Source organism: Lissotriton vulgaris, chromosome 1_2, assembly GCF_964263255.1.
Source record: "Lissotriton vulgaris chromosome 1_2, aLisVul1.2, whole genome shotgun sequence".
Classification (NCBI taxonomy): Eukaryota; Metazoa; Chordata; class Amphibia; order Caudata; family Salamandridae; genus Lissotriton; species Lissotriton vulgaris.
Window position 1 is genome coordinate 225,135,135 of NC_141686.1, and position 27,796 is coordinate 225,162,930.

At 44.8% G+C, this 27,796-nt stretch overlaps 1 protein-coding gene across 5 annotated transcripts in view; it reads left to right on the top strand.

The window, feature by feature from the left end:
• The window catches only part of LOC147735091 (glycine N-acyltransferase-like protein 3), a 261,834-nt gene that overhangs the window by 219,484 nt on the left and 14,554 nt on the right, over window positions 1-27,796 (top strand). For all 5 annotated transcript variants that reach the window (XR_015307552.1, XM_086953139.1, XM_086953141.1 and 2 more), the window contains one exon: window positions 14,311-14,437. Coding sequence is in view for 4 of the 5 variants with exons in the window: in XM_086953139.1 (XP_086809265.1) it covers window positions 14,311-14,437 (127 nt within the window). In the remaining variant the exon portion in view is untranslated. The remainder of the gene's footprint in view (window positions 1-14,310; window positions 14,438-27,796) is intronic.

The following is a 27,796-nucleotide window of genomic DNA, read 5'->3' on the forward strand; positions in this document are numbered from 1 at the left end:
AAAATCTTTCGAATATCAGGCATTCCCAAAGCTGGAGCTGTACATAGGCAGTCTCGTAATTTTTAAAAAGCAGTCATGCTTTCATCATCCCACTCTACTGGGTCCTTTGCTCTTTTCCTTGTCATTTGTATCAGGGGCATTGCAAGGACTGCAAATCCCATAATCCATTGTCTGCAATATCCTACTACTCCAAGAAACATTCTGATCTCTTTTTGTGTTTGTGGCAAATTCATGTTTTTAATTATCCTGATTCTTTCTGAGGTTACTTTTCTGACACCTCTCTCTATCTGATGCCCCAGATATTTCACTGATGTAGCACAGAATTGCATTTTTTCTGGTGACACTTTATGTCCTCCTTCACCTAGATGATTCAGTAAAGCAATGGTATCAATAACACAGTCTTTTCGTGTTTTAGACGCCACCAAGAGGTCGTCTACATACTGAACCAAGACTGACTCTCCAGCTAGTACCAATGACTAAAGGCACTTTTTCAAAATGTGATTAAAAATCGAAGGGCTTTCCGTGTACCCCTGAGGGACACGAGTCCAGACATAAACATGACTGTCGAATTCAAATGAGAAAAGAAATTTGCTATCTGGGTGCAATGGAATTGAAACAAATGTGACACAGGTCTATGACAGTGAACCATCCAGCCTCCCACGGTATCTGATACAGAATCACTGCAGGATTTGGCACGACTGGACAGCAAGGAACAAAAATCTTATTAACCTTTCAAAGGTCTTGTACAACCTGGTACTTACCGCTCTGTTTCTTTATACCAATTATGGGAGAGTTACATGGACTGCTCATTACTTCTTGCAAAATGCCTGTTTCAACCAAACCCTTTATTTCTACTGTAACACCTGCTTTTATTTCTGCACTCATTTTGTACTAACGAGTATTTGGGTAAACTGCATCTTCTTTTATAGTCACTTTTATTGAGTCAACATTTGCCATTAGTCCTACATCCTTTCCAGTAAAGTCCCATACCTCTGGTTTTACCGTCTGTTGCAGTTCTTCTGGTAAGTCTTATATTGTCGGTCATTAAATTTCTGTCTCTGGTCTTACTAACATCGATTTGTAAATTCCGTCTTCATCTGGGGTTTGAATCTCAACACCATTTGGAGTGCAAAAGATGGTGCAATTCATTTTGCACAACAAATCTCGGGCTAACAGGTTAACAGGACTTGAATCACAGACTACGAATCTATGCATTTCTTTAAAGTTCCCTATTCTAACATCCATTGGTTCTATAACTGGGGTACTAGTTTGCTTATTAAAAACGCCCACTACCTGGATTGCTTCTCCTGAGAGGGGTAGGTGTGGAACGTCTGCTGTTCTCACAGTAGTACGGGAAGCACCAGTGTCCAACAGAAAGGTGACATCATTTCCTTCAACCTTTCAATAATGTATGGACCTGACTGGTCTACCAGCAAGGAGGCACCAAGCACGCACTCCTCGTTCTCCCCCCTCAGGCACCGTCAGTAAGGGTCTTCACAAAAGAATGTGTTATTCAATAGAAATTGTGAAGTTGCTGCATCACATTTTCCCCTTCCTTTCCAATTCGAGGTATCTACACTCTGTTGTGATTTGCTCCTGTAATTTGGCATAGGTGCTGGGGGTAACTGATTCAGGTATACTGATAGAGCGCGCAGGTCACCTGACCAACCAAATATGCACGCTTGGGCCCATATGAATATTTCACGTAATACTTTAATCGGGTAACCCACACTCTACCATCAGCAGTTCAGTTCCCTTTTGTTTATTTCCGTGTACCTGACTTAAAAATCCTCGTCTCAGGTCCCTAGGATCACCATGGATTTAAGAGCTAGCTGTTTTGGAAAGTAGACAGCACAAATACCATATACCATTTCAATTTCTTTGTACTCTTTATAATAACCACAAATGCAAGACATTTCAAAAACCTTTATCTAGTAATCCTTTTCTTCAGTTTCCGTGAGCCACACATTAATACAAATCAAACTATCTATTACTAAGATTAAGAAAATAGTATAACAATGAATCAAAGTGAGAAACATTTAGAAATTTGGAAATAAAGGGAAGGGTAAATAAGGAACACGCAAATTTTAGATCAACAGACGTTCATAACTTTACTAAAGGACGGGTAGGAAAAGAGGAACATGCTAGTCAGAGCCAACTTTCAGTTATCACTAACAGTCTATAAGAAACGAAACTTATGCAATTTGACTTATACAGATGTGCTTATTCTCTAAAGGGAGGGTAAGAATGGGACAAACTATATATACATATGATTCTGAATTCGACTAAGGGTAGGGAGAGAATGGAACATACTAATACATCAGGTTATACGAGAAAATTATTTGTAAGGGGGAAAAACAGGGTAAGGGACAAAAAGGCAATTTGCTTTATTCGGTAAAGGGAATGAAGTTTAAGAAAAACAATCACCCACGCAAGTTTTTGTTTACCTAAGACAGAATGAAGACCAACCCTGGCCATGGGTCGGTTGGAAAAGGCGGGAAAGGACCCTCAAAAACTAAGGCTGCCAGTACGCGAGCAGGTACAGCACATGGACAGTCAGGACAGGATAACCTCAGGATTTGGATCAGGACTGGGCTCACCAAAGGGTACGACCAACATCTGCAGCTTCGGATGCAACGTCTGCGCTACCCCCTATCTGCAAGGAATCTGCCAATAACCCCAATTGAGTTCTCGAATCTCCTAGCAAAGTGCTTCGCCAGCACTTAAGGTTTCCCAAACTCCGGCTGAGTCTGGGGAAATTACGGACAGAGTGCTCAGCAGCTCTCTGTTTCAATCACCTATAGAGTTCAATGGGTCAGTGACAGGACAGCTATTCGGACAAGTCGGACAATTTCTCTAGCTAAACCTAGACTAATTATACTGTTTTCGGGACAACGTACCACCCACAAATGTTGCAAGTGAATGGTTCCCTAATTTCTGATTGGGCAAGAGAGGAGGTTAGGTCATGGTACCTCCTAAAATGTAGACTTTCTCAGACTTAATATTTATCTTCGAACCCACCCCTTACATTCCAGTTCCCATGGCAAGAGAGGTTTCAGCAGACAATGGGGTACACAGAATCAAATACAATTGTTGCAACTGCAGGTAAATGTTCGGCTTCTTCAGCTGGGTCAGAGAGCAGGTTCCCATGAGCATCTTTGCTTTTGCTGCCAGCTGGCTGGGTTCCACTGTTGCATGACTTTCTTTTCCCCCCGTCACATGACTGGTCCCATTCGGACTTCAAGATGGAGTAGCGGTGCTTCCCAGACCCCCCCCCCCCGAGGATGGTACATGAAAAGTAAGCAAAAACAATTTAGCAATACCGGAAAAAATTAATACACTGTATACCGTGAATGGCTATACTACAACCCTTATTTTATAATGACTTTGGGCCCGATTCACAGAATGTACTTAAGACTCAATCCTAAACTTACTAATATTTTGGTATTCACAGAATGCACCTACTACTTTTGGCATTCACAGAATTAACTTACTACAGAAGTTAGGATTTTGTCTTAAGACTGTCTTAAGTTTGTCTTAAGACAAACTTAAGACAATATTCTAACTTCTATGAATACCAAAAGTAGTAAGTTCATTCTGTGAATGCCAAAAGTAGTAAGTGCATTCTGTGAATACCAAAATAGTAGTAAGTTTAGGATTGAGTCTTAAGTTCATTCTGTGAATCGGGCCCTACAGCATTAGGAGTTAAGCAGAACAGACGGCTTTGCTAAAGCAGCAGTGCAAGCACGGAGCATGTGAAAAACAAAGCGGCCATATTTAGCAATACTGCGCATGAGCGACAAATTCCCTCCAGAACTGCGACTGCGTCACATCACGTGAGTATGACCGACGCATGCGCAGACTAGATTCCCGCAAAGCAGCAACCATATTATTAGCAAGCTTCATTACCATGAGTAAACACATAGGCAAGCGTCACTGGTACACCCCCGTGTAGTGTAAAATGCAATATTAAAAGACAAAACTTATTGAGTTAGTTTTATTACTATAATTCGAGGTTCTTGATACAAGCAAGTCGCGTCACATGCGAATACTTGCTCCATCATTACCTGCTGCTGGGTCTTCCGTGGCACCTCATTCTGTGTCTGTGGATTTAAATCATTTTTTGGCACATTACCATTCTCCACAGCCTTACACTTGTCCTTTCAGTGTCCCAACTTGCCACATCCATGACAGGGGAACTTCTTTTTAGCATCCTCCCTATTGAAATTTCCCCTTGGTCTTCCTCCACTTCCATCACTCTTATTCTGATTGCTAGTCATCTGGTTTAACTGTTGTTCTTGTTGCTCTGCTAATTTTACTTGTGCCCACATGACTTTTTCTTTTCATTCTTTCCGCTTATTTTCTAGCTCATCTTCACAATATTTCGCATATTTAAGGACCTCATCTATGGGCTTAGATTGCCAACAAATGTTATTATCTTTAATCCATTGTTAAATTTTTGGTCTCAATCCTAGCACAAATCGATAAATAAAATGCGTCATATCTTTCATATCAATGTTGTCTAATCCACTGTATTCTTTAAACGTCTGTAATAAACATTCATAATATGAATGCATTGACTCGTCTTTATTCTGAGTGGTTCTATCTATTTTCATCCAGTCTGTTTCTTTTGTAGGCACCTTTCCTTTAAGGTACAGTATTACTTGATTATATTTTTTCATTACATCCTCGGAAGGTGCCCCTGTCTTTGGGTCTCTAGGGTACTCATCACTAGGCCAATCTACAGCAATTTTGCATTCTGTCCACAAATCTACGGGGACTACAATGTCAAATAATCCATCTAAGTCTTTCAAAAGGCACTTGAAAACTTTTACAAATCTCTCAATTTGTCTTTACCATTCTACAGGCTTTTCACAAAGTTTTGGGAAATCATTTGTAAATGACACAATTTCCTGTTGGGACCATGGAACATGCACATAGCCTCCACCTGGTACCTCCAGGATGGGACATCATTTTTCCACCTTTTCTGCTTCTTTTAAAACATACTCTGATGTCATTTGTTTTGATCGAACCTCTTCCTTTTTCTTTGCCCATCTGGCTTTCCATTTGTCTAGTTCTCCCCATTTTTGCACGAGTGTCAACAGCTCTCTTATCTGCACTTTTCTTCCAGACACATTCATGTTTTCTAAATCTTTGTCAGAAAATTCTACTCGATATGGTTTCTGCAATACTTTAGATCTACTAATGTCAATTCCCATACTAGCTACAGTGTCCATTAATTTCTCGTGAAATACCCTTGTATTTCTAGTAATGCTTTTACACATGAATAGTAATTCATCCTCACTAAGGGTATTTAACCTCTCCAATCCCACATTTCCAGCCATCCGTTCCTCCAATTCAATTCTTAATTTATATATATCTAATGGCTTTGGCTGTGTTTTTAGTTTCTCTATTTCTCGTGTCAATCTGTCTATTTCTTCAGGAGTTACTACAGTGGCACTTCTCGTACCTAAGGACGTCTCTATCTGAACTTCTCTCAAATTTAGAGGAGTGGTCTTTCTCATTGAGCTACCTTCCGGTTCCCTTATTGGTAAATCCATTAAGGAAATTACTGACTCACATTCACTTGCCTGATCATCTATTATCAGGGGTTCTTTTCTTGGCTGCACTGCTGATGTAGTTATAGCTGGAGCTTTTGGACTAGCTTGCTTATCTCTGTACAGAGGAACAACTGGACCAATAGTTACTGGAATTGTCAGAGCTTCGGGACTCGTATTTAATTGAGAGATTTTCCGAATTAACTCACTACTCTGTTTATTTAAAGCATCTCTTTCTCTTTCTTGTAATACCCTTTCGATGGAGGTCTCATGTACCACTTGCGGAATCAAATGCGGTTTTAAAAACGGGACATTCGGATTTACTGTACTTGGTTCCTCATTATAAGGTGGTGAATTTTTCATTAATAAATCCTCCAAATAATCATCGTCTGAATCACCACTAGTCATTAAATGTTTGGTTTTCTTAGTCCTTTTACCTCCTGTGGGCTCTTCTAAAGTTAGTACTGGATATAGCCCTTCTACTAACTTGTTCTCTCTCCATTGTTTCATTTGTTTATCTTTTAAATCTCGCGAAACCTTTGGGTAAAATTTACTTAGTCCTTTGTTAATTCTCGGCCTGTCTCGCTCAAAAGCCTCAATCTCCCATTCTTCAACTGCCTCATATTGCGTTAATCTAGGTCTAGGATGCAAATCATTCATTTGAGTCCTTAAATTAAACATAATTCTTCCATTAAATGTGTCTTCTAAGGGAAATGCTAAAATTCCATCATCTTTTGTGTATTCCACCCAGTTCTCTAACCATACACAAGAGTGGTAACCCTATCAAACATCATAAATGATGCAGGAGAATTCGGTGGTGGAATAATGACTTGTTTTGATGGGCTGGTCTTTTTTAAAGTAATTCTTCACTCTACAAGAGACATTTTTCTCTTACTTCCTTACATATTGCGAGGTCTGCCTCTTATCATCTGATCCCTAGCAAACCCTTGGTATCTTGGATCAGGTCGAATTTCTGGATGACTTGGATACCACATATATTTTGCAAAAATTCAAATCGTGCGATAATACTTAATTCTGTTTACTAAATGCATCCAATACTAACGCGTCTTTTATTGACCAATCAACGATGCAGTTTCAAATAATTCCAACCAATGGGTTTGTGGCCTTTCTAGTGAGATGAGTTCCCACGCTCCTGTGCTCACCCCTCCTTTACAATGCTATCTCAGCTACATGCCTGCTGTCTTACAACAATACCAGCGCTGGTCTGAGTGACGTCAGCGCAGCTCCGCAACTGACTCCCTCCTTCACAAGGTAATGCGAAAACTCAATTCTTTTATTTTAAAGTGGAATTCTCTTTTAATCAACAACGTAAAAACATTCGCCACTCTACCCGAGTCACTAGATAGTAACAATATGTTTCACTACAAGTAAATCCAAAGCTTTTACTTTTCATACAGTACGAGTAGATCCCTTCCGCCTACCCTTCACACAAGCATTAGAGAACCTGCTACTCCTTCAGACTTCATCCTCTCCGAGGTATATACTAAGATCAAAGTTTCACCAGCGAAACCCTTTGCTATCAATCAAGCTCAGACGAACCTGCTACTCCATCCGTGTAACCCTTACTAGGTGATATCACAACAAAAGTCTTGCTAGAGAACTCTGTGCTACCATTTATTCATACATTCATACAGAAAACCCTAAATAGTGGTCCGGTTCTGCCCAACCATGCACTAACTTCCTGCGGGTAAATGACCTCAGTGCGATGTGGCTTCCATTTACCACCCGCTATTCTGCCCCTGGGGATTCCAAACAAACATATAACAGGTTCGAACAATTTTTTTATGTATTAAATCTTTTATTGAGCACAGGCAAACATTATGCACCTCCAAGATGTTATGTGGGCCGGCACCACTCTGGGGAAGCCAAAGTCTGAGACCCCACTGATACCCATGACATGGCCAGTGGGGCACACTGTTCGTTAACACAGCAAGCCGCCTACAACCCAACCGGGCCGGCCGCGTCATAAGAGGTGCTACAGAGGTGCAGGCTATGTAGTAAAGTGCAACATGAAGGAAACATAGAACTGTAAACAACCCCCCTTTACCCTTCCCACCCTTACCCTCCCCTCTCCTTGTCCATTTCCGGGAATAATTGGTTGGCTACTGTCGTCCATTAATGATCAGGTGGTGCTGCGCTAATCGGGCCTGTACGCTTGTGGGAGCGTGTCTTGGGTTCTGGAAGAGGTGTTTCCGCAAGGCGCAGCAGACGCAGGTAGCGTGGGCAGCTCACCTCATGGAATTCCCCCGTAAGTAGGGCGAGGAATGGTCGCCAGAGCTCCGCAAATTCCGTTCCCCTCCCTGCCGCTGCCAGTGACAGTTTCTCCATTCCCAGGATCGCCCAGAGCCGGTGGAGCCACCCCAGCTTTTGCGGAGCCTGGACTGCTCTCCAATGGGCCACAATGTTCTGGACCGCTGCCCCCAGAGCAAGTGCGATCAGCCGCCCCCTCCAGGACTTCAGAGGATACATGAGAGCATTCGGGAGGCCTAGTATAATGTATGCTGGGAGCGCGGCAGCTGTGTATCTAGATGTGCGTCTATGAGATCCAGGATAGGGTTCCAATAGGGACGAAGCACCTCGCAGCTCCATAGCAAGTGTTCCAGTGTTCCTAGTTCCCCGCACCCCCTCCAGCACCTATCGCTAACTCGGGCATCCCATTGGTGTAATCTCTCAGGGGTGTGGTACCAGTATGTGGCTACTTTAGTTAGGGTCTCGGTGAGTCCGGTGTGGTGTGCTGAGTGTCTGGCCCTGTGGTACACCCCTTCCCATTCTTTCCTTGTGAGCTGCCGCCCCAGATCCCTCTCCCACCTGACCTGTCCCGCGTTGTATGTGTGGGCCTGAGTGAGGAGCAGCTGTTGATAGAGGTCCGAAATAAATTTTTTATCCGATGTGAGTGTCAGCAGCCACTTTTCATAAGGCGTGAGGTGTCGTTGGGCACCAGGCTGGATCGAGGGGTGGAGCACCCAGTGCCGCACCTGCAGGTACTGCAGGCGTTCCGATTCGGCTACACCGTAGTCTGCCTTGACTTGCTGGAACGGGAAGATCCCCTTGAGGTCAAACATGTGGCCCGCCGCCCTACAGGGCGTCGTTCACCAGGTCGTAAACGCTCCGACGTCCAAGCCTGGCGTGAAGTCAGGATTTCCGAAAATGGGGGTCATAGGTGAGGGAAAGGTGGTCAGTCCCTTGGCCACGGCCACTCTATCCCACACTCTCAGGGCGGTGCTTGTGATTTCAGAGGCGTACAGGTTAGGGGGCCTGTGCTGGCGTGGCAGGAAAGGCACGCCCTGAAGGGTACGACCTGCCACCGCCTGGTCCTGGCAGAGCCAGTGCTTGCCGGACTCCAGTTGAAACCACTCCACGAAGGTGCGCAATTGCGCCGCCTGGAAGTACAGGGTGAGGTCGGGCACACCGACCCCCCCGTTCGCTGGGGGCAAAGTGGCGAGAGTATGCTTAAACCGCGGTCGGCGGCCGTTCCAAATGAATCGCGACAGCTCCGATTGGGTCTGTTGAAGCCAGCCAGCTGGGGGATTCAAGGGGAGCGTCTGGAACAGATATAAGACCGTACAATTTTTTTAATACATTAAAATCAATATAGCAGCAATGAAATACATTTTCAAAACATTTCAAATAATATTACATTTGATCGATCAACAAAATGTGAACCTTAACCAACTAACTAACTAACTACCTATCTTAACTAATCCTTAGACATACTACTGCTACCAAAGAAATATACTGACACAGCGCGCAGGTCACCCGACTATAATTTTACCAATACTCACCTGGGCCCATAATTCAATTACACATTTACTCAATCAGGTAACCCACACTCTACTACCAGTCTATTTTATTTTCCACTAATTCCTATACCATTGACTTACCAATCCTTGTTACTGGTACCTATGACCACATGGATCAAGGAGTTAGTTGTAAATAAGGCAGTCAAAATACAATAACATTTGCACTCATCATTTAATAACCACAGACTCGGGAAAGGTTTAAACTCTTTATGTAATCATCATCAAAAGTCATGATCCATAAATTAAAAGCGATTAAACTATCAATAACCAAGATTAGAAACAGTGTATAACTATGCAAAAGATATAGTATGCCAACCATTTAGCAAGATTGAAATAATGGGAAGGTAAGAAGAAGAAACATGCTATTTTGAGAAACACACTTTCGCAATTTGACTAAAGGAGGGTAAAGAAAAGGAACATACTAAAGCAACAGCTTGCGCAATTATTGACAGTTTGGAAAACGAGAACACAATATGCAATATCGAAACTCAATTTTAGCACATAACTATAGGGAAGGTAAAAATTGGAACACACTATAAATTCAGATAATCAAGCCTAACTCCTTAAAGGGAGGGTAAAGAAAGGGAACAATTATGCAATCATGTAAAAAAAAGCATTTAGCATTTGACTAAAAGGTGGGTAAAGAAAATGGAACACGCTAATAAACAGCAAAACATGAATTTATTATTCCCTAAGGAAAGGGTAAGAAAAAGGAACATATGTAATCAAAGCTTTGCAAAACAGGGAAGGTAAAGAAAATGACACAAATTATATTGACAATTACCCACACAGATTTATATTTACCTAGAATGCTGTGAAGACCAACCCTGGTCACGGGTCAGTTGAAAGGACAAAAGAACCCAAAAGATTTCAGTGCCAGTAGGCCAGCAGGTGCAGATTGGAAAATCAGGACAGGAAATCCCCAAAATTTGGATCAGGACCCGACCACCAAAAGTTAAGACCAGCACCCGCAGTTTCGGTTGCAACGCCTGCCCTACTCCCTCTCTGCAAGGAATCAGCCAAAACCCTGATTGGGTTACAGCTTTCACCAGCAAAGTGCTTCGCCAGCACTTCAACTTTCCAGAACCCCGATTGGGTCCTCGTATCTCCCGACAGAGTGCTCCGCAGCCCTCTGCTCTTTATCACCTATTTATGTGCATTGGGTCAGTGACAGGTGAGCTATTCGAACAAGTCGGTCAATTTCTCTGGCTAAACCTACGCTAGTTATACTGTTTTCCAGGTCAGTGTACCACCCCCCAAATGTTGCAAGTGTAAGGATCCCCAATTTCGATTGGACAAAGTAGGAGGACGGGTCATCACACCACCTAATATTTTTAATTTTGCCGTCTCCTATTCAAATTTATGTTGACGCCCATCAATTTCAGGTTCTCATGATGTCTTCATTTCATATAACAATGGATGTTCTATTGATAAATACATTGTAAATGTTTGAGTTCATCGGGGCAGGTTCCCAGGAGCATCTTCTCAGTCAGTCAGCTCCTTGGCTATAGTCCAAAGGTCACATCTTCCTCAGTTTCAACAAAGATGGAGTACAGTGTTACCAGACAGGCCAAGTTTCAAAGTGTAACATGAAATGGAAAAGAAACAGTTTTAGAACACAGAATAAATGAATACACTGTATACCATGAATTTCTACACTATACCCATTACTTTATAATAAACTATAGCCTTAGGATTAGGCAGCTTAGCAAAAGCAGCAGTGCAAGTCTCTCGCACGTGAGAACACACAGCACCCATATTAGCACTAGTGCACAGATGTAACAGATTCCCTCCAAAGCTGCGAGTATGTCATGTCACGTGGGTATGACAGACGCATGCGCAGTAGAAATTCCCACGTAGCAGCAGCCATTTTAATTGCAAGCGTATTAGGATTAGAAAACACATAAGCAAGCTTCACTCGGATACCCAATAATGATGAAAAAGGGGCAAATTAGTAAGACAAACATGTTGATTACATAGTTAGGGTTATTCGAGGTTCATGAATACAAGCAAGTCACTACCTGTGCGAATCCTTGCTCCATCAAAAACATAGCTCTTAAGCTTTTTGTTTAGATGAATACTTTCTTGAGTGACAAAAAATAAGAATACCATTTAGTTCCAACAAAAAAAACATGCAACAAATCAGATTACATTTGTTGTGTGTGTGTGCGTGCGTGTGGGTGTGTTTGTGTGTGTACAAACACATGCATGTAGTTCTTCGAGTGGATCTCATATCTGGCCTCCCCTGGGCACTGAGACTTCATTATCCCCCAGAGCGCTGCAACTTTCAGCTGCCACTTTGAATACTGATGGATATTCTCGAAAGCGATATTGCAGACAAATACTAGAGCTGGCCATGTGTGGAGACACTACGTACACCCGTGGTACTGGATATAATACATGGATGTGACACACCTACAGTGCTTCTTCAACTACATGTTTCTGGTTCAGGAGGTTGGACTGAATAAGAGGGGTTTGTGTTGCAAAATCGAGGAGTGAGGGCAGGGATGGATTACTGCTGAATAGTTATGATCACCAACATACGTCAACACATCTGATGAATTACTTATTTATTTTGATTCTTTGATTCCTATGTACTTCTGTTAATTTTTCAAGAGTTTTAAGTATTTATGAGGTCTGACCTGTTTAGGAGAGAGATTATTTTTGGGCTGTTTTTGTATTCCACGTCTTTGACCGGTATTGCATATTAAATGGCACATGATGCTGTAGCATTCATCATAGTGGATTAGTCCTCTGACTCTTTACTCCCTGCTTATCTGATTACCACTGCATTGGCTACTCTACCTCAGTTCGTTTCTTACACTCTGCTCTGTATGCTGGATCTCAGTGGGGAATACATTTTCAGAGCTGGATGCTACTTTCTAAGGGGCATATTACAAGGCGACGCTATGAAATTATTGCTTCTTTTGCGTCCGTTTTCGGGCGAAAAGTGGCGATAATTTCATTCCCTTATTGGCAAAGACACGCTATCGTGTGTTTTGCTGATTTAGCGCCCCTTACAACAACGCCCAGCTTTGGGCGTTCCCTACCAAAATAACTGGAGAAATGTCGCTAACTGACATTTCTCAAATTATCAAGCTGAACGCTAACAAGCAAAGCGTTAAGAAAAGTAGTGCTAACCACAGTTATCGCTACTTTCCTTACGCCTGCTTGTAATCTGACTTAGCCATGTAATCCAATGGGAGGTGAATTACATGGCTAAAACCACCCTGCTCTATCAACAAGGTATCGCTGGTCGCAGTGTGATTATCGCTGGATTTCCAGTGATAATCACACTGTTTTCCAGCTAACGCATAGATGTCTATCGCTTGGGAGATAAACGTTGCTGATAGCACGCTTTCTCCACAATAGAATCCAGCGTTAGCCTGCGATAATTATACTTGCGCCAAAAGCGCTGAGCGATTATTATCGCAGGCCCTTGCTGATATGCCCATAAGTAGGGCAGCATAATTTAGAAAAAGACTGCTGCACTCATCACAAATCTTGAAGGATGAACCTTAATAACAAAAAATGTATGTATCACAGTCTTTCAGTCTGCCATTCAAGGTGCCAATACATGTTGTAGCATTATTACTCAATGTAAAGGTGAGGCAACAATGCATGTCAAGGCATTTGACTGAAGCAGAGGTCATAATAGGTGTGCAGATACAATAGTGGCCCAGTAGCAGATATGTCCCTATAGTAAAGCTTTAGGAACATGAAAAACGGTTAATAAACTTGAAAAAGAAGGAAGCAGTGTTATGCTTGATATTCAAGTAAATTAATTCCAAATTTCAAAAGTGGACCTACATTTGAAAAAAAAATATTTATATTACACACCTAAGTATTTAGAATATATTACAACAAATTCTAATTATTTTATTAAGTAAAAAAAAATTCCAACCTAAAGTAAAAAAATATATATTTCTTTTCATACTAATAACCTTTAAAAAGTGATGCATAGAATAAAAACAATTTACACATATTTTAATACAATTAGAAAGTGTATTGCAACATCAGAACATAAAATAATTCGTCTTATTTTAACATTCAATTACACATTTAGTTTTTAACCTTTTGGAATATTTTGATTCAATTTAGAATTATTACCTATGGGTTTTCATGGCAAGTCCCTACCGCAATTACATTTCTATCTGAGGATGTTGCACAACCAGAGATTTGTGGTGCCGGAGTTATGACGATAGCCAAGAGGAAATATCGTAACATGTTTACACAGTTATTTCTAGTGTCAAGTTTTTTTACAAATGTCTATAGTGTAGTTGACTCCTATAAATATTTAGAGGATGTCAGTTAATAATTATGACGATGGCCCACTACACCTGATGCTATAAGGACTGAAAAATGTGCTTCATTTATATACTTCGTTGCATAAGAATAATAATATGAGCAAATAAAAAAAAAATCTCCAATGCATCCCCTTATGTTAGTGTCTGTATATGCAGAAATTTGTGGATATATGGGTTTTCCCTGTAACATGTACTGGCACTTCCTGCAATGACAATCTGAGTAACATTATTAACCGTGAAATTACTTCCTATGATGTCATTGAGCACAGAATCTAGTAATTGAACAGATTTGTGTGACACTTCTAATATTCCTCTTCACACACCTGCTAACCTATGAGTATCCCTTTGCAAACTATTCAACCTCTTCTCTCTGCTATTCCTCTTCCTGCTCTTCATTCTTCCTTCATACAAACTGTTCATAACTTCACTACTTTTCATTTCTAGTGTTTTAATCTAGTATCTTCTCTATTTTTGTTACACGTTTTGTGAATATACCTCTGCACCTATGTCATCCTGACTTAGAAATGTCAATATAAACCATCTATTATAAAATATTTGTATTAAATATGCCCTCATGAGCTCTCATGACAACTCCACCTTACTTCAGTTTGCTCCCATCTGCAGGTCTCCAGTGCTTCTTGGGAGAGGTCCTGTTGAATGCGGCACGCTTAAGGCACACAAGGACTGAAATGACAACACTGATCACCTTCCACCAGGACAAAGAAACATGCATTCCCATACCAAGTCCAAGGTGAAGAGCTTTTGCTTGAATGAAAGAAAAGTAGGAAATTGCATTATTTAAGAACATTGTTTTTTTTTTGTGAAGGAAAATATTTATCAACTATAATGCAGGATAAATATAGATGAGAAATTTCAGGAAAGTGAGCCGCAGTGAGGTTCCGTGACGATCGTAAGTGGTGTTTTCGACTCGTACGAATATGGTCGAGTCTGGTATCTATGAACCGCAAAAACGAGTTTAGTGGGTGTATGCAGTTTCGCTGTGCTAGCCTAAACCGTTCGTTTGTTTCGTGGGTTTCTCTATCTGTACCCACGGGTTCCATCTTAGATACGGCATCCATTTTGTTTCTTGCCCTCAAGTAGCCAGCGAACGGACGCTGTCCGCTTCGCGACCCTGGGATTCCCAAGGCTCTTGCGGAAGACACGTTTCCTTTGAAAGTGTCTTTATGATGAGGGGGATGACACTGTAAGGCAAATGGCCCCGCTCGAGGCTCATCTTGCCGTGCCGGTCTATTGTCTCAGCCGTGCATCTCATTAGGCACGTCCCTTTGATGCCTGTAGCTCGTGTTTCCCGATACCACCCCTTTTACACCCTTTCCGATCTCCCCACTGTTTCTACCTTCCTCTGCACCTGTCTCTGTTCCTTCTTCGATCTGTTTACTGCCAATTGGAATGTACTAATGGTGGGAAGATGGGTTTTTACAGTTGGGAACCACCAAATGTTTCCGTACTTATGTTCCGGGCCCTGAATGCATCAAAGCAACCCCTCTTGGAGATTACGATGGGAACCGAGTTGTAAACCTTTGTGTACAATGTTAACCTATGAGAGAAATGTGTATAAAAGGAGCGACCTACAGTAGCAATTTGAAGCAGTCTCCTCGAACCTACACACGTTGTACTTCTTGTGACTTCTGTGTTCCCTGCAGTAATAAACCTCGAATCTTTGACGCCGAAGGAAGTGTCCCGTGTCTCTGTCATTTGTACGCCGGAACAGGTTACCCACGAAGGTTTTAGGTGTTATCCCTGGCACCGCTGGGTCTTAGCAGAACCCAGTCCTTCAGTTGGCGCCCTCGTGGGGCTGCATCAGTGGTACCGGTCCAAGCCCGACGATCGTGAGGAACTTCGTGTGAAATCTCCGAGGGAAGGTGCACCCCGCTTCATCGATCCTGTTGTCGAAATAAGTGGCCCGACGACTTTTCCCGTGAAGATTCCCGCCTCCTGACGGCTGCGACGGACTGCTGCCCTGACTGTAGACCTGTTTTGGCGCCTGGCGTAGACCTTGTGTGACGGGGAGGAGGGTCAGGATGATGACAGTAGCGTTGTTACCGCAGGCAGATGGTCTGCTCTACCGTTGACCCCCCTTTCTGTCACCCTACTACAGACTGATGCCACCGCTACTGGACCTGAGGATTGGTGGTCGGCTGTCCCGCGGACCCCTCCTGCCATGCCTACGCTGTCAGAAGAAGCCGGTCTGCAGGATTGGGGCACGAAGGAGACCGATAGTGTGTGGCAATATACTCCAATGGAAGAACACGGTCCCTTTAACTGTGGACTACGAGCCGGCGTAACCACGCCCCCAACAAGCATCGAGGAGTCAAATGCCGGAAGGGAGAAGGAGACGACGGACGGCGTTTCCCAGGAGGCGACAGGAGTATTGGAGTGGAGGCGGAGAGAAGCGGAATCGAGGTGCGAATACGGAGGAGGAGGAAGAGAACGAGGACGGAGCCCAGCTGAGAGCGACAAGCCAGGAGGCCACCGATTCGGCGCTTCGCCCTGCCACGGTCCCACGGGAGGAACGTGGCTGGACAAGGTACGGGGTTCTGTGGCTGGCTGGGTGGGGAGGAGCGATCCGAGCAAGCGGAGAGATCCGGTGTAAATAGTGTACAGCCTGTTGAATTACCCCCCCCTCACGAGCACTATTGAACGGCTTAACTTAAATGAGCACTGGTTTCCCTCACTCCCTGGGCCCTGGCAAATCGTGTACGGACGTACCACTGATTGTGCCTTTCTTCTCTTTATTTTCTGGGACACCGCCGGCCGAGTCCACGTCATCTTGAAGACTCTACCTACCTTCTGAACCAACGCGAGGGTCGAGTTAAAGGATTGCATTCTGGAGTATTCCGGATTCACGAGAGGTGTCAGGACGGAGACCTCGGACTTTGCCAAATTACGTGTGACTGCTAAAAGGCGTAAAGCCTATCTAAAAATAAAACCATCTTTAAGAGCACTTTTTCCTGACTCTGCCTCGTTAGACCATACTGCCCTGAGTCCTGACCTCTCTACCTCGGGGGTGCACGTGCCTGACCCTTTACACCTTGGTACAGCGAGACGATTGACGGGCCTTCCTGGTGACGCCATCGATCTTTGAGTTAAGTATTTGTGGGTCGCTCCCAGAGTCCTTAGTTGTGGTTGCTTAGTTGTTGCATGGTTCCATTGCATTTGTGGTTCTTAGTACTTGGTTCTTTGTTGTGATATTTGACGTCTGCAGTCGCCAAAAACCGAGGGTTTTTGCTCTTTGCAGGGACTTGGTAAATCCCGTAACCCTTGAAGTTTGTGAAACTCGGCTAGTGTGCAAGATGCCTGGTTGCAGTACTTTGTTCAGTTGTTTTAGACGTTGTGGTACGGATTCCCAATTGGAGGACTCGCGTCCGAAACCTCCGATTGGAACTCCAAATTATGAGTTGTATAGCAAGCATGGGTTAGGTCCGATTACATTCAATGAGTGTTGGATGCGCTATACTAAAGATGATGGTGCCCTTAGTTGGCCACCTCACGGTAGCTTTGAGACCCCGATTCTAGATAATCTTGAAGCCAAATTGTTTAAAAGGCCGGCCATGTTTGATTCCTTTCGGTTGTGGCGCAAAGAGGCCAAACAGAAAGAAATCAGACAGATTAAACGTAATCAGAGAGATGGAGTTGTTACCACGGTAAGGAAAGCAGAGCAGTTTCAGCGAGATAAGGAGGAAAAGGAAAAGGAAGTTTTTGATAGATTGCAACGTATGTCTGTAGATAAGTGCTATCCCGCTTTACCGGCGGATACGGATAAAAAGGAGGAAGGTACCGAGGACCCCTTAATGTATTATCTCATGAAGTCACCACCTCCGTATGTACAGGGTACCACCGCTCCTGTGGTTCTCCCTGTCCCTGTTCCCCAACCAGCTCCTGTCCCTGTACTTCCAGCTGTCCCCGCTCCTCTACCTGCTTCTGTCCCTACTGCTCCTCCACTTGTACTTCCTCATACTCCTGCTCCCGCTGCCTCTACTGTTCTGGTTTCTCCTGCTGTTCCCTCTGTTTCTGGTACTTCTCTTGTCACCCCATTAGGTTACTCTACTACCCCGTCTACTGGACGACGTGTCCCTTCTGTTGCTCCTAACTTCTTCAATTCTCTTGGTCCGATTCTTGAGACCGCTGGTACCGATGGTCCTCAGAGACGAAGTCAACTTCCCGGTAGTCGGGAACGTGACTGTTTATATAACATGGCGATGGCGTGGATGAAATATCCTCTTAGGAATCCACCACGTGTGGTAATTGACACGTTCTCTCAGTTCAATATACCGACACAGAGGTTTGTCTTTGAGGAAATGTGCAAGGTTTTGCGAGACCAAATATCAGTTGATGCATCTGAAGAAACGATGTCTGCTCTGACTGACCTCCAGCTTCAGTTCTCGAGCGGAATGGTAGTGGGTAGCAATGTTCGACGTGCTGTCGAGCAGTTGCTGTCTTTTCGTCCTTCTATAACGCCTCGAGCATTGTTCGTAGAAGACATTGAGGGACCGTTGGGAGCGCCTGGTCAGTATCCCATGCGTGAGGTTCCACCGGTGTATATGCCTGGCGATCCTAATGCTAATCCCATTATTCCCCCATACTTCCAGAGAGTGTGGATACACCTCCCGTGGAAACGATCAGAAGTCTTGCAGGTAAAACAATCTTTGCCTGACCCTCGCAAAAATCCTGCAGGGTACTATAAAGAATTGTCACAGCTTGTGTATGCTACGGTCATGAACCTTGCCGACATTGATATGTTGTTCGGTAACGTAGTTCCGCAACCGGTTTGGGCAAAGATCCGTCAAGAAAACCATGTGGCAGAATTAGGTAGTGATTGGGCTGCTCTTATAGCGACGGATGCCTTGCAAGTTGGTGGGGCTAAACCTGAACAGTTAATCACAGCCTTACCTCAGAGAATTATTACTCTAATGAAAACGCTTATGCCAGCTATGAAGGTGAATTGGGACAAACTGTCCGCTTGCAAGCAAAAGAAGGACGAGAGTGTCTCTGATTTCTTTACGAGATTTGAGGAGGCATTCATTGACCATAGTGGTCAGGATATGGGTACTGAGGGTGGACAGCGATTGTTTGTGGATAAGTTTGTTTCAAATTTGCTGCCTGACTTAAGCAACAAATTGCGTAATTCAGAAAGTGCTTGGGCTGTTTCTACTTCTGCTCAAATATTGGCCACAGCACAATATTATGAGAACAGAGAGAAAGAAGAGAATGACCGCTTTGATAAAAAGACGAAAGAGCTCAAAACTAAAGTGTTGTTGCAGCAAGCGTATCCTCCACGTTCGAATCAGAACGACTCGCAACAGCGGAATAGGTCACAGTCTCAGTCGAACAGATCGCAATCTCGGAATGACTCCTCTTCTGATAGATCTTCGTTAGGGTACAATCAGTGTGCCTATTGTCGGAACGAGGGTCATCTGAAATTTGATTGTCCGGTTTTGCGTGATCGCAACAGCGGTAATTCTTCCAGAGGAGGTCGTAGCGGCCCCCAACAAGCATCACGTGGTAGAGGTCGTGGTGTTCAAACTGATCGTTCCAATAACTCTTCCGATTCTAACAACTTTTGATCAACGTGGATCATCGCAAAGCAGATCTGCTCAGTACAATGTAGACGATTATTATGTTGATCACAATATCGATGATAGTAATTACTAGGACAGCCATGAACAAAGAGAGGGAGTAGTATCAGTTCCGGTTGATCAGAGAGGGCCTTACGTCGCAGTTGCCACCTCGGGCGTCGTTGAGCCTTTTCTGTTGGACACTGGTGCAGCGAAAAGTTCTATCATGCATTTGAAACTCCCTGGCGCACCTTTGTCTGGCTTAACAAATGTTTCCCTTGGATTCTCGGGCGCGCCTGTTAGCAATCCAGTTTCGTGCCCTTTGCCCCTTACAATTGGGCCTCGTGAGCTGCAAGCTCCGTTGATTTTAACCACTGGTTGTGGTGAAAATCTTTTGGGCCTGGATTTGCTAAAACGTCTGTATGCGACTTTGTATTGTTCTCCTGCAGGAGTGAAGCTTACGTTGGGTGAGAGAGTTATCTCTCCAATGTACTTGTCTCTCGATAAACTTCCACCGGAATTGAGCTCGCTTCCAGCATCTTTGTGGGCAACAGGTCCCAATGACGTGGGCCTGCTTGACATCTCCCCTTATGTTGTTCACTTGAAATCTAATGTGCGTTTGCCACGTATTCCCCAGTATCGTATCTCCCTTGATGGTTAACGGGCATTGTTAGCTATCATCTACGATTTGATTGAGAAAGACGTTATCGAGGAGACTCAGGGAAACATGTGCAATAGCCCTGTACTTCCCATTTTGAAACGTACTGACCCTTCAAAACCCCCTGTTTATCGTTTTGTTATCGATTTACGGGAGGTAAATAAAATTGTGGTTCCTCAGTTCCCTGTGGTGCCTGACATCACGGCACTTCTCACTCTGATTCCAGCTTCTGCATCTTGGTTCTCTGTAATCGATCTGAAGAATGCTTTCTTCAGTATACCGATTGCTGAGGAGAGTAGAGATCTTTTTGGTTTCTCTCTTGGAGGCCGTAGCTTCCGGTTTAAACGTGCTCCTCAGGGCTACTGTGAGAGTCCATCGATATACAGTCAAGCCTTGAAGGGCCAACTTGATGCGTTTGTGTTGCCGGCTGGTGCAGCCTTGATCCAATACGTTGACAACCTATTGGTGGCCGCAGATACTCAGGACATTTGTAAAACTGCAACGGTGTCGTTGTTGCAACATCTCTGTGACTTACATCACAAGGTGTCACCTTCTAAGCTACAATATTGTTGTCAAGAAGTAACCTATCTAGGTCACTTATTGTCAAAGGAGGGAAGAAGGTTGACCCCAGAGAGAATTGCAGCGATTGCCCGAATGACTGTGCCAACAACTTAGAGAGATGTGCGTGCCTTTTTAGGTATCACGTCATACTGCAGGCAATGGATTCCGAATTTTTCATTGCTAGCAAAACCATTGGTGGCTCTTACGTGCAAGGATGTTCCAACTCCTTTGCCATGGACGGAAGAATGTCAGAAAAGTTTTTCTGAACTGCGTGACGCATTGTGTTCGGCTCCTGTGTTAGGGACCCCTGACTACAGTAAGCCGTTTACACTATACGTTCACGAGAGGGAAGGTTGTGCGTTGAGTGTTTTGACGCAACAATTCGGTGTTAAGCAGCGTCCATGTGCATATTTTTCCTCGACCTTGGACCCAGTAGCTAGAGCATTGCCGAGTTGTCTGAGGGCAACAGCGGCAGCTGCGGTGTCCATCCGACAATCTGCGGGGTTGGACATGGATAATATGCTTACGGTGATGGTTCCGCATGCAGTTGACACTCTCTTGAATCGTACCAAAACTCAGCACTTGACGAGTGCAAGGTTGTCTGGGTATGAATTGACGCTTTTGGCAAGTCACATTCAAATAAAACGCTGTAACGTCCTGAACCCGGCGACTTTGTTACCAATCATTATGGAATCAGATGAAGTAGCAGCTCACGACTGCTACTTACGAACCGAAGAGGAAACCAAAGGTCGTGTAGACCTGAAAAATACTCCTTTGGATAATCCCGATGGGACTCTGTATGTGAATGGGTCGTGTTTTAAATTACCGAATGGTGATGTGACGACCGCGTATGCTGTAGTGACATTGAGTACGGTTGTGGAAGCTGCAAGATTGAATCAGAATTCTGCTCAGGCTGCAGAGCTGATTGCTTTGACTAGAGCGTGTGTGTTGTCGAAAGGGAAACGTGTGAATGTGTTTACCGACAGCCAATATGCTTTTGGCGTCGCGCATAGCTTTGGACGATTGTGGCGAGAGAGAGGTTTTATGACGTCGCATGGCACTAAGATTCAGCATGGACAGCTTGTGAATGATCTTCTGGATGCACTTACATTGCCTGAGCAGGTGCCGATTGTTAAATGTAGTGCGCATCGTAAGGTGACGGATGATGTTGGCCGTGGGAATGCGTTTGCGGATGAGACTGCTAAGGAGACTGCCCGGAACCTTAGTACAAGAATGTATGTGGCGAGTTCGGTTAGGTGGCCTACAGAGACTGGCATGTGTGAGGATACCATCGAGAGTGTGAAAGCGATACAGAATGAGGCCACTGAGACTGAAAAGACGAAGTGGAAAGAGAGTACGGGAAAGCTGGATGCGAATGGATGTTGGATTGATTTGTCGGAGCATAAGAGATGGATGTTGCCAGATGCGTATGTGCTAGCTGTTGTAACGATGGCACACGGGTTAGCACATATTAGTGTGAAAGGTATCTGCAAGTTGTTGTCCCCTGTGTGGAAGAATGACGGTATCACTAAATGTGCTGAGAGATTGGTCAAGAATTGTATGATATGTATGATGTACAACCCTGGAAAAGGAACCCCTTCACCTCCTGGCCATTTTGCTCCCCCTTCATGTCCCTTTGAAGTCATTCAGCTAGACTTCATCCATATGGAGCGATGCAATAACCTGAAATACGTTTTAGTTGTGGTTTGCGCATTCTCCCGATGGATTGAAGCCTACCCTCTCAAAGACAATACTGCTCTGTCCACTGCGAAAATCCTACTGAAGGAATACTTTCCTCGGTATGGAATGCCACGGATTGTATGGTCTGATAACGGAAGTGAGTTTGTGGGGAGTGTAATGAAGAATGTGTGTAAGGGCCTTGGAATTACTCAAAAGTTCCATAGCGCCAATCATCCTCAGTCAGCGGGTTTGGTCGAGGGCTATAATGGCACGCTCAAACTAAAGTTGGCGAAGATTCAGGCCACTACTGGTCTCTCATGGCCTGACGCTTTGCCTCTAGCTCTGTTGTCAACAAGGGCGACTGTACACTCCCGAGTAGGGCTCAGTTCCTACGAAATAGTGTTCGGCCATCCTGCGAATGTTTGGGGGGTCCCTAGACCAAGTGTGTTTTCAGACCTTGAATTTCCAATGTTGATCGATTATCTTCATGATCTGACTGCTAAACTGAGGTTAATTCACCAACAGGTCTTTGAAGCATTGCCGACGCAGACGGAGGGTCCAGGCCACCAGCTCCAGCCCGGAGACTGGGTGGTGACGAGGAACTTTGGAAGGAAACGCAACCTCGAACCTCGCTTTACTGGACCCTACCAAGTCCTCCTTGCCACGAGAACTGCTGTTCGTTTGGAAGGACGAAAGCACTGGGTGCATGCCACCCATACCAAAAAGGTTCCGATACCTTTACCAGTGGACTCGTGGGTGAGGAAGGGCATTGCCTTGTCTGAAACTGAAGCATCGCAGACCTTTGTACCTTTCAGCGACGCTCAACTTGTTGGAGAATCCTCGGGGCAGCAGAAAGACATTGTTGAACATTTGCCATCACGAGATTCAAGATCTGAACAATTGACTGATCAACAGAACTCTGTTCCTTCATCAGATCCATTGTTTGACGAACAGACACGTCCTGGGAGAAGCCGCTACTCTTTGCGATCTAATACCAAGGACAAATAAATTTTCGTTTCTGTTCCTCGACATCTACGTTACCCCTTTTGCCACGATCAGTCTAAACACACGTACAACTGTGATTTTTGTAAATATTGAGTTTTTTCCATATGTGTTTTTGCTTCCACAGCTGAGAGACTTTGTGTATATTTGTGAATTAGAATACCTTACATCCAGGTGAGCCGTAGGGCCGCGCGTGTACTTCCTTCTGGTTAGTAGGTCCAGACACTAGGTCAGAGACCGTCAGTTCCTGGGAATTCCCGGGGATTGACTATTGCTACACAGAACGAAGTGCGTCAAGAAACGTTGTGGACGGTTTTAGGGGATGAAGTTTTCAAAGCTGATGGACTTGGAAGAAGCTCAGGCACAAAGATTCAAACTGCGACAGATTACTCGTACCAAATGATTTATGTTTCAGGTGTTCCTTCTGTTTCTAATTGTTTCCTCGTTATTGGCGGGTGGGGTGTATTATATGATACAGTACTTCCTACCTTCTGCCATACCTACTCCTACTTCTGAACCTAAAACTACCTCCACTGTGTCCCCTCATTCCTTCCATATCCTACCCCAACACGAACAGGCTAGACGTGCGGAATTCAGAAATAATTCCTTCATTCAGCTCCTTCATCAGCATCAGTTAGTGGTTAATACTACTAATTGTTGGGTGTGTGGGTTAATGCCACATACCACAGATAAGGGAATTCCGTATCTGGTCCTTCCTTATAGTTCCCAGGGTTCAGCTCGAGCATTACAAACAATGTTTCGTAGTGCACTAGATTCCTACCCCAATCGAGAGCCACGTCCTCCGCACTTTGGTCCAGGTCCGTATCACAAGCCTTTGGCTGTAGCGATCGCTGATTTAGATAGGGATATCTATGAGCCGTCGCTCATCCCAGAGGAAGAGGTGCAAGCCTAAAGGAATCGGAGTGAGGCTGAGTATAGTGCTCTAGTGGGTGAAAGACAGCTTAGAAGCTCGTCGCCGATATGGATCGTACCCCACCTTGGTAATTTCTGTCTAAAAGGTCGTGGCCGAAGATCGAGAGCATACCTTGGAGAGAGTGCTTGCTCCGAGACGTATGTCTTACCGATGCTCTCTACCCCTGTGTTTCTGACTGCCAAGGGTACGTACTTTGTCTGTCATGATCGTGCGTATACGTGGTTGCCCTCCGACTTTGCGGGCACATGTTATATTGCAAATTTGTTGCCTCCGACGTTTACTGTTGATGCAGACTACCACAAGACTAGAGTTGTGAGGGGCGTGATTAGCGAAGAGGACACTGCCTGTCAAGAGGCAGGAGACTTTTTCAAGGGTTTCTTTCCGTTTTGGGGGCCTATGGTCAATAGTAGGAACCTGAGACAGTTGACTCGAGTGGTGGAATCGACCGCTAATATCACTGCCAGTGCCCTTGGTAATATCACCGCAGAACTTCAGATGGACAGGCTCATGACGTTACAAAACCGTATGGTTTTAGACGTTGTTTTAGCAGATCAAGGTGGAGTATGTAAAGTGATCCATTCGAGCTGCTGTATTTTCATTCCAGATAACCCTCCGACTGTCTATCAAGCCATCTCAAAGTTGCATAAGATCTCTGAGTCCATACACGTGGACGTAGGGGATTGGACGCTACTTGGGTGGTTTTGGGGCCTAATGTCGACCTGGGGTTGGAAAATTCTGATGATCATCGGGGTTGTTGCAGCCTTTCTGTTCACGTGTTGCCTTTGTGTGCAGTGTGGTCCTGCCTTATGTGGCCTCTGTGCTACGACGTGTATAAGACAGCCGCCTGTTACCAAAGCAGCTCAGTTGGATAGAATGATGTTGCAGCAGCATCTGGATGGTCTGATGAATATCGAGTATGATTCCGACTAGTGCTTGCCTACATGAGGGCAAAAGGAGCGTCTGAGGTTCCGTGACGATCGTAAGTGGTGTTTTCGACTCGTACGAATATGGTCGAGTCTGGTATCTATGAACCGCAAATGACGAGTTTAGTGGGTGTACGCAGTTTCGCTGTGCTAGCCTAAACCGTTCGTTTGTTTCGTGGGTTTCTCTATCTGTACCCACGGGTTCCATCTTAGATACGGCATCCATTTTGTTTCTTGCCCTCAAGTAGCCAGCGAACAGACGCTGTCCGCTTCGCGACCCTGGGATTCCCAAGACTCTTGCGGAAGACACGTTTCCTTTGAAAGTGTCTTTATGATGAGGTTGATGACAATGTAAGGCAGATGGCCCCGCTCGAGGCTCGAGCCCTTATCGAGGTCTATTGTCTCAGCTGTGCATCTCATTAGGCACGTCCCTTTGATGCCTGTAGCTCGTGTTTCCCGATACCACCCCTTTTACACCCTTTCCGATCTCCCCACTGTTTCTGCCTTCCTCTGCACCTGTCTCTGTTCCTTCTTCGATCTGTTTACTGCCAATTGGAATGTACTAATGGTGGGAAGATGGGTTTTTACAGTTGGGAACCACCAAATGTTTCCGTACTTATGTTCTGGGCCCTGAATGCATCAAAGCAACCCCTCTTGGAGATTACGATGGGAACCGAGTTGTAAACCTTTGTGTACAATGTTAACCTATGAGAGAAATGTGTATAAAAGGAGCGACCTACAGTAGCAATTTGAAGCAGTCTCCTCGAACCTACACACGTTGTACTTCTTGTGACTTCTGTGTTCCCTGCAGTAATAAACCTTGAATCTTTGGAAGTGTCCCGTGTCTCTGTCATTTGTACGCCGGAACAGATTACCCACGAAGGTTTTAGGTGTTATCCCTGGCACCGCTGGGTCTTAGCAGAACCCAGTCCTTCAGCAGTCCGCACATATGACATGCCAAATGGCCGGCAGTGAATTAAATAGTTAAATGTGATTCGCTTGCATACCTGTTTAACCAGGCTGCCTGGTTATAGAAAAATTGTTATCTCCATGCGCCTCATTTCTATATGCAAAGACAACAGTTGATGGACAGAATGCAGAACAATGTCATACATTCACCCCAGAACAGAGATCTGTGCCTAAATCCATTGTTTTATTGCTCTTAACACCACCCTAGTTCAGACATGGCTATATGCAAAAAAGCCTGGACCCTGTGCCTCATGGCAACAGTCTAGCCCGAACTGCCAGGCCATGTCTTCCCTGGACCGGAATCAAGCATCCTAGGACCGGTTTCAGGCTATCAGCGGTCTTCAGAACGGATAGCTTGACTCCAGTGGCGTGGACAGCACAGAACTCACGCCCGAGTATACCGGTCCCACTCGGAGTGACAAATGCAAAAACAACAGTTGATGGACAGAATGCAGAACAATGTCATATATTCAGCCCAGTACAGAGATCTGGGCCTAAATCCATTGTTTTTTTGCTCACCACACCACCCCAGTTCAGACATGGCCATATACAAATCAGCCTTGACCCTGTGCCTAATGGGAACAGTCCAGCCCGAACTGCCAAGCTATGTCTTCCCTGGACTGGAATCAAACCTCCTAGGACCCATTTCTGACTATCAGCCGTCTTCAGCCAGGATAGCTTGAATCCAGTGGCGTGGAGAGCACCGGACTCACGTCTGAGCATACCCGTCCCACTCGGAGTGGCATATGCAAAAACAACAGTTGATGGACAGAATGCAGAGCAATGTCATACATTCACCACAGTACAGAGATATGGGCCTAAATCCATCGTTTTTTTGCTCACCACACCACCCCAGTTCAGACATGGCCATATGCAAATCAGCCCTGACCCGGTACTTCATGGGAACAGTCCAGCCCGAACTGCCAAGCCATGTCTTCCCAGGAACGGAATCAAGCCTCCTAGGACTGGTTTCTGGCTATCAGCTGTCTTCAGCCAGGATAGCTTGACTCCAGTGGCGTGGAGATCACGGGACTCAAGTCTGACCATACCCGTCCCACTCTGGGTGGCAAATGCAAAAACAACAGTTGATGGACAGAATGCAGAACAATGTCATACATTCACCTCAGTACACAGATCTGTGCCTAAATCCATCGTTTTTTTGCTCACCACACCACCCCAGTTCAGACATGGCCATATGCAAATCAGCCTTGACCCTGTGCCTCATGGGAACAGTCCAGCCCGAACTGCCATGCCATGTCTTCCCTGGACCGGAATCAAGCATCCTAGGACTGGTTTCTGGCTATCAGCTGCCTTCAGCCAGGATAGCTTGACTCCAGTGGCGTGGAGAGCAAGGGACTTAAGTCTGAGCATACCCGTCCCACTCAGGGTGACAAATGCGAAAACAACAGTTGATGGACAGAATACAGAACAATGTCATACATTCACTCCAGTACAGAGATCTGGGCCTAAATCCATCGTTGTTTTGCTCACCACACCACCCCAGTTCAGACATGGCCCTATGCAAATCAGCCCTGACCCGGTGCCTCATGGGAACATTCCAGCCCGAACTCCCAAGCCATGTCTTCCCTGGACCAAAATCAAGCCTCCTAGTACCGCTATCTGGCTATCAGCCGTCTTCAGCCAGTATAGCTTGACTCCAGTGGCGTGGAGAGCACAGGACTTACGTCTGAGTATACACGTCCCACTCAGGGTTACAAATGCAAAAACAACAGTTGATGGACAGAATGCAGAACACTGTTATACATTCACCCCAGTACAGAGATCTGGGCCTAAATCTATCGTTTTT